Genomic DNA, 7500 nt, shown 5'->3' with positions numbered 1-7500 from the left:
CATTCTTTAAAAAGTTTGCCATCTTAATAGAAAGATTGGAGGAAAAGGGCGTTGGGATTTTCGGTTCTGGAAATTCTTGTGATGCGATCCTCAGTTTCTGTACCGAATAGTCCGAATAAGGTTCCTTTTCTCGCTTTTGTATTTGTTGCGGTTTTTAATTCTTCCTTTTTTGGGCATTCCGGTTTTCCGTTTAGCGATCGTTTTGGATTTAGCATTCCATATTCTGATGGTAATGCTTCTACCGCGAAAGCTTGTTTCTCTCAAGACTAAAGGCCTGGGCAAACCGCTTCAACATTTGCCTCAACATCCCTTCGATTTTGTTTAACCGTGTTGAAACATGTTGAAGTGACGTTGAAAAGATTTTGAATGAGTTTAAAAGCGTTCAAAAACTTTGCTTCAACAACAATTTAACATTTATTTTGTTATCGCGAGTGTCGAATGAAGATGAAGCGGTTTGCCCCCCACTTTCAACATTGTTGGGCATGCGCGTGCGCAATAATCGATCCTTGTCCGTACTTTCACTAATTTGAGCGAATTTCAATCGAGTGTCGTAAAACCAAAACCAAAGTAATTACTTTGGCCAATCAAAAAGGACGGAGGCAATACAGTAAACCAGTCAAAACTCGAAGTAATAACACGTAGCCCACACAAAGCGGGGGAAAATGTGCACGCGAGAGCCACGATTGGTTTTGTTTTCACTTTTGATTGGTTGCAAAAGTGGCGCGAGAACTTTGAACCAATCATGCAAAACCAAAGCAATTCGCTAATTACTTTCGACACTCAATTGAAAACCGCGCTATGCATTGTTTCAAAGTTATTATGAGGTTACCCATCTCGTATTACCCATGTTGAGGTTACCCAGTCTGTCTTCCTCTGAACACTGAATGGTTTCCTGCAATGATCATCTTTAAAACGAGCACATTCATCATAGACTTTGCTTGCATGCTTTTCGGTAGACCCCGAAAAGTCAGATAAAAAAGACTGCTTAAGCCAAATTTTGTCGTGAATGTTAAGTAGAATACGGATGACATTTAACGAAAAGAGAAATCAAATATTCATGTTCAACACGGCTCGTATGATTTCCTCTGCACGATGTCCTCGTCATGTCAGTCTTCCTTAGGTATAACAATGCTCTGGTCATGTAATCTACAAGAAATATCCTACAGGTATGACCTCATTCTCTCTCTCCTAAAGATCAGTGTTAGCCATAGTTTATGTGAGTAGGGTACTGAGTATGATCATTAAGAACACTTTGAGTAAGGTTACGCTCAGCGAAGATGAAGCCCACATATGATGAACTCGACAAATCCACTAGCGTCGAGGTTATAATTCGGGACACTGAAGATACACATCAAATCAGATTAAACACTGGTTTTGAGGAGAGGGAAAACCGGTGTTTCCGGAGAAAACAAAAGCTCTCTCGTTAGTCCTTCGTTTGTCTGGCACCTAGTGAATACAGTAAAACCTCGCGAATAAGAACCTATTCCTGTTAAGAACCTGTTAGGCTAACATTTGTCAATTAGCCCCCCCCCCCCCCCTTTCCCCTCCTAGAAGAGACCCTGTTGACCCTAGAATTTGAAACACGTTCTTATTTTCTACAATCTGAAAAATTGGTGTTCTGAGGATTCATGTAATCTTTCGATTTTACTTATTATCGTCATTTTTATGTGAATTTTTAATTCTTTATTTTAATTCTATTTAAATTTCACATAAAGGACAGGGCAAATCTGGCTGCTGCAGGGTTGGCGAAAGGCGAATACCACGACAATTTGCTATCTACAACGTTTTTCTTTTCCTTCAGAAAATAAGAACTGAATTTCTGTTAAGTACCATTTATGTAAGAACCTGTTTAGGCTAAATGTTAAAATGGAAGGTTCTTACTCGAGGGGTTTAATGACGGTTTCTCATCATGTAACTCTGATCTTTAGTGACGTTAAATACCTTTTGGTTGTATTCGGAGATTTTCTCATCTTAGATGTTAGATGATAAAGAAAAAGAAAAAAAATCAAGAAATAGGAGGAAGGAAAGAAGAAAGCCTTCCTTGTTTCCTTAGTTCTTTGTTTGTTTGTTTGCTTCTTTCTTTCTTTCTTTCTTTAGTTCTTACTTTCTTCCATCCTTCCTTCCTTCTTTGTTGTTGTTGTTTTTTGCTGATAACTGATAACTTGAGCTTATGCTTCCCCTTGGCTTTTATAAAACAGGACTTTACGATCGACATTTACCTCAGACAATATTGGGAGGATCCTCGGTTAGCGTTTCAGGAAACCGACATCCAAAAAACACTAACATTAAACAGGCAAACTATCGACGAAATTTGGGTCCCAAGCACGTATTTCTTCAATGCCAAGAAAGCCTACTTTCATGATGTCACGACTGATAATTACTTGTTGCAAATTCAACCAAGTGGAGATGTCTTCTACAGTGTTCGGTGAGTGGACATCCTAGAAAGAATCGCCAGGCGCGCTGCAGTGATTGCATCCCTGCTTTCATGAGGGCCATGTGTTAGAAAACACTTTACTGGGTTAATCATGTATTACCCTCTCAAAATAAAGAACATTGTATTGTATTGTATTGTATTGTATCCTGTTGTGTACTCTAGACAATACGCTTTGCATATGAGCGCAATGCGTACAAAGCCATGAAAAGATAATATGAAGTCAGTTGCTTGGGTATAGTAGCTACCGCGCACCGGTGGCTTGTATTAGTTGCTGAACACCCGGGATGCTACGCGGGAGGTCTTAAATAATTGAGGAGAAAGTGCTGCCTTTGTAATTACACCCGCAAATAGTTAGACTTTCAAGTCTTTTCGGATAAGGACTATAAACCACAGGCCCAGTCTCACAAATATCTTCCATGTTCATGCGTTCCCTGTGGGACGTTTAAGAACTCACACACTATTCGAGAAGAGTAGGGGATATTTCTGTTTTGAAATCCGAAAATCCATTGCAAAATCATGTACTGTTAAAGAAACGAGGTTTTTGTTTTTTTGATAGGCTTACAGTGACGATGGCTTGCAATCTTAATCTTCATACGTTTCCACATGACGCGCAAACCTGCACAGTAATGCTGGAGTCATGTAAGTCTAAGCTCCCCAAAATGAAGTAAAGAGTCAAATCTCCACGTTTATCCATCTATATGAAAACATTATTGGGATTTAATTCGGTGCAAAGGAATTATATTTTAATTTAGTCAGAGGAAACCTGTACTTCTGCTAAGAATACAGGGCAAGCAATCTTTTTTCATTTTTCTTTTTTTCGGGAAAGGTGATATTTTCACCTTTCAAATTTCCTGGGCACAAGCATCTTGCGACTTGTTAAGGTTACTCTGTTGGTGTGACACAAAAAAGAGCTGAATAATAGCAATTAGTATAGATACACAGGTGATTATACAAAATTGCGCGCTCTCATTGGCTCGCTATCTCGGATTATCAGCCGATAATCACCTCGACGGACAAAATGGCTGCCAGTAGTCGTTTTGCCACTGTAAGTGAAGATGATTTCTCGTTGAAATGTTTTTTTTTTTCTCTTTTTTGAAAAAATCACCTGTGTATTTATACTAAAACAATTATTCTCCTCAGGCTCAGTGATTATCGGTGAATATTCACCTCGACTTCGTCTCGGTGAATATTCACCGACAATCACTTCGCCTTCGGCGAATAATTGTTAATTAGAGCCTCACGATTATTCAAGATGGCGGCGTCCGTAAAATTTGAAAACTTAAACGAGCAATTCTGAGATTATTTAGTTCGGATACAAGCGCTTTATTAGTAAAAATGTAAACCTATGCCACTCAGCCCTTCTCGTCCCTCTCCCCATCTCCCAAGAAAATGTTGAATCTTTTGCGCCGTATGTCCCAAACTGCCTGTATAACTGTTTTCTTTTTGACAACATTGTAGGAAAGGGAAGCAAACACCCCACACAGAAATAGGTTCTCCTCGCTCGATTTACATAAACAATGGTTTTTTTTTGTATTTCTGTAGCATTTTTGTCGACAGTCCCAACGAACATTGTCTCCCATTGTATGTATTGCACAAATGTGGTGAAGTTGATTTCAGAACCACTCTGAGAAGAAATCCAGTTGGTGTCAAGACCTTGAGTTGCAGCAGCAGCATTTGGTCTACACACCAATATTTTTATTTCTTCGTTTTATTCAACTTTAACAGATGGTTATCAAGCCACTGAGGTGTACTACAAGTGGAATTCACGTAATTCCACAGGTGACGTGGTGTACATTGCAGAGGATTTGGAGATGCCACAGTTCATGATTACAAATGTTAAACTTGAGGAGAGAACGAATCTTTACAACATAGGTACATCAATATCATAAGACCTTATGAGCCATTTATTTATACAGAATATAGCTGCAAGAATTTGCATTGGCAATCTAAATATAGGCTTGCTTTTATCCCGACAGGTGCACGTTTTTGAAACTCTGAACTCGCTTATTCAAATGTTGAGTTTTGAGAAGAGTGAAAACCAATGGTAACCGAAAAAAAAAAAACTTATTTAAGGTCCAATTCGGGAATCGAATCCTGGACACAAAAACAGACTGAACACACTGGGCACATCGAGAAATTCATTTATTATCAATCATTTTAAAGCAAGATTAACTTTTGTACAGGAGCCGTGTTCGATTCGTTTCGTCATGATTTCCATTTTTTTTTCTACAATTTGTAACTTCTATATTCTCTACAACAAAATATGTATATTAAATCTTTAGATACAACTGTTATTATCAATATTACGATTACTATTGTTATTATTATTATTATTATTATTATTATTATTATTATTATTATTATTATTATTACAGATTGTCATACAAACAAAGCGACAAAATCCTTACATATAGGTACAATGTGGCTTATTCTTGAGCTACATCGTTCCATGACTCGACATGTTTTATTTGAGATAACTGAAGCCACTGCCTCGATGACTTTTTAGGGCCTCACTCCGCACTTGTGGCAAAGTTCACATTTCACCGACGTCTTGGCTACTACATGATTCAAACGTACATCCCCTCGATGCTCACAGTGACTATATCGTGGTTTTCATTCTGGATCTCACCGGACTCTCCACCCGCTCGAGTGGGCTTGGGTATCACGACCGTCTTAACAATGATAACAATTTCTAATAGTGCGCGCGCACCGTTGCCTAAGGTTTCGTACACGAAAGCCATTGATTGGTTCTTACTGATGTGCCTGGTTTATGTGTTTGGCGCTCTCATGGAATATGCTCTCGTGAACTTTTACTCGTTTAAGTTGCGATACAAGAGACAAAAGGAAAATAGAAAAGCTGAAAAGGAGGTGAGGAATTTGATACAACGCGATGCCATACGACATGATGACACCACCAAACGTATAGCCTGCGTAGCAAGCGTTTCCGTGGGGGCACACGAAGACTTTTAACGTTTTGGCCTCGCGAAAAGTGGGAGCGAGACAACGAGGAAGCGCTTGCGGGCAAACCCCTGAATTTTGAAAACCGCCCACTTGACCTGTCATGCATATCATCGGCTATCATAATTGACCAAGCGAAAATGAACTTTGGACTAGAGAAGCTAAAACAATTTGACAAGGAAAATAACGATGATATTGGCGAATATTAGAAAACAGATATTCTTCCCGAAGGCGGCCTCCAAGTCCAGCTATGGAAATGTTCTCGTAAAGACTTCCGCGACGATAAGATTGAAACGTCTGGTAAGGCAAATATTCCAAATGCTGTTAACGAAAGTGTTTCTAATAAATGTCAGAGTACCTAAAATCCGAACGAATGTTGTTTTCTAACAAGCCCGCCGAAATTAATAGGTTTTCCAACACAATTTTCTGTTTGGTGGTTTAACCCCGTGGGTTTTACGCCTTGTTTTTGGCGCTTGTATTTTCAAGAAAGTGATGTTAAAATTAAAGTAACAGCCACAAATAGTGTATCGCACTTGCTTCTGCAATAATGTCATGGCTTCGAAATCCCAAAGTGTCGGCATTAAAATACACTACAGGAGCTCCACAGTGGGGCAAAATACAAGTATCTCTTAAGATTGAATATTTCAGGAATCTGTTTACTTGCCAGCCGATGAACCAAAATATCCATTGAAGACTTCCTTGATTTGATCGTTCGCAATACTTTTGAAAGGACTAATATGCAGGCATTGTTTTTCGTAGGAATTGAAGCTTTTCCCGAAATCAGGGGAAGGAACAGCGAGCAAATTTCCACCTTTTAATGAATCGAAATCTGTTCTTCTTCTTTTAAGCCGCAGCTAAATCACCTTCATCGACAACGGAACAAACTGACCGATGTAACATTTTTTTAAAAGAAGATTTCTTCGCCATTTAGCCTACGTAGTGAGCAATTTCAGCGAGCGAAAAGCGAAATTAGTCTACAAAAGCGAAGAACTCTTACTATGGCGATACATTACTGATCTTGACATGAGGGACTGAGGTGTTAATAAAAGAATCCGAGCCGTGCCAATCAGAGACCCCGTTCGTGGGCAAATGGGATTTCAAAATCGAGGGGTTTGTCCGCAAGCGTTCCTTCTCCTCTCCTCCCCTCCCCCCTCCAATTTCTTTTTGCGCTCCGGGTGATGAGCTCCTGCATCGGATCATTTTGAAACGAAACTGTGATGATACGTCAAAAGGATAAAATCTTTCAGGTTGCCCCACCATTTTTTTTCGCGGATGAAGGCGGCATCAGTTTTGAGTTCAGATTCGGTTTTTGTTTTGTTTGAGATCTCAGTGAAATCTAATTATTTAGTTTCGGACTGAGAAAAAGAACGCACAGACAGCGGGTTACTGTTGAACTCCCAAATGAAGGTCAATTAGGCCTCTTGTATATTAAGAGAGATGCTATATAGTTTCAAAGGAATAAGTAACTGGTACATATATTGACGTGTTACTACGGTAAAAAATCACGTCTCGTTTTTCTTCATAATTCGAAAGTTCTTGTGCTGAATACTCGAAATGCGAGATTTTATGCAATCAGTTCAAGAGGAGAACCCAAAGTAGCGTCATTTACTCACCAGTTTAAAACGCAGTATGTGAATGCGAGAAGAGAAAAGCTCTGGTTACTTTGGACTTCAATCTCACTTTAATGCAGACACCAGCTGTCAAAGCGTCAAATTGATAATTACAAAAGGAACCAATGGCAACTTAGCAATCACGAGTCACCTCGGTATTACCGATAAAACAAAAACCAATCGTATTGATGTTCGAGTAAAAATATCAACCAATCCGATCCAGAGGGGCAGATCCTAACCTAGCAGTTATTCCATGTCTAAACAGAGTGTTGTGTATCTGCCAAAGCGGTCTAACACTGAGGTTGTCAGGTATTGCCAAGTAACGTGCCACGAATTGTCTCTCCTTATTTTGTAGTGTCCATTCCAGTCATAACCCATTTTTAAGGTAGTGAGTAAATGACGTCACTTTCTCACTTTCATTGTAGTAGCACTTTAATTTTCATGACATTATCGTTATATTCCTAGATCTTACAACAGGAAACTGACTTGGACGACAAC

General features: G+C 39.2%; 1 protein-coding gene across 5 annotated transcripts in view; it reads left to right on the top strand.

Moving 5' to 3' along the window:
• LOC138000717 (glycine receptor subunit alpha-4-like) overlaps positions 1-7500 on the top strand; it is a 55865-nt gene that overhangs the window by 45014 nt on the left and 3351 nt on the right. For all 5 annotated transcript variants that reach the window (XM_068847331.1, XM_068847334.1, XM_068847332.1 and 2 more), the window contains 5 exons: positions 2199-2425; positions 2991-3073; positions 4160-4306; positions 4941-5302; positions 7468-7500. The exon at positions 7468-7500 is cut by the window's right edge and continues 71 nt beyond it. In XM_068847331.1, the coding sequence (XP_068703432.1) occupies positions 2199-2425; positions 2991-3073; positions 4160-4306; positions 4941-5302; positions 7468-7500 (852 nt within the window). The remainder of the gene's footprint in view (positions 1-2198; positions 2426-2990; positions 3074-4159; positions 4307-4940; positions 5303-7467) is intronic.

Source organism: Montipora foliosa, chromosome 4, assembly GCF_036669935.1.
Source record: "Montipora foliosa isolate CH-2021 chromosome 4, ASM3666993v2, whole genome shotgun sequence".
NCBI classification, from domain to species: domain Eukaryota; kingdom Metazoa; phylum Cnidaria; class Anthozoa; order Scleractinia; family Acroporidae; genus Montipora; species Montipora foliosa.
The sequence above is the reverse complement of the archived record's forward strand: the minus strand, read 5'-3'. Positions and strand labels throughout refer to the sequence as shown.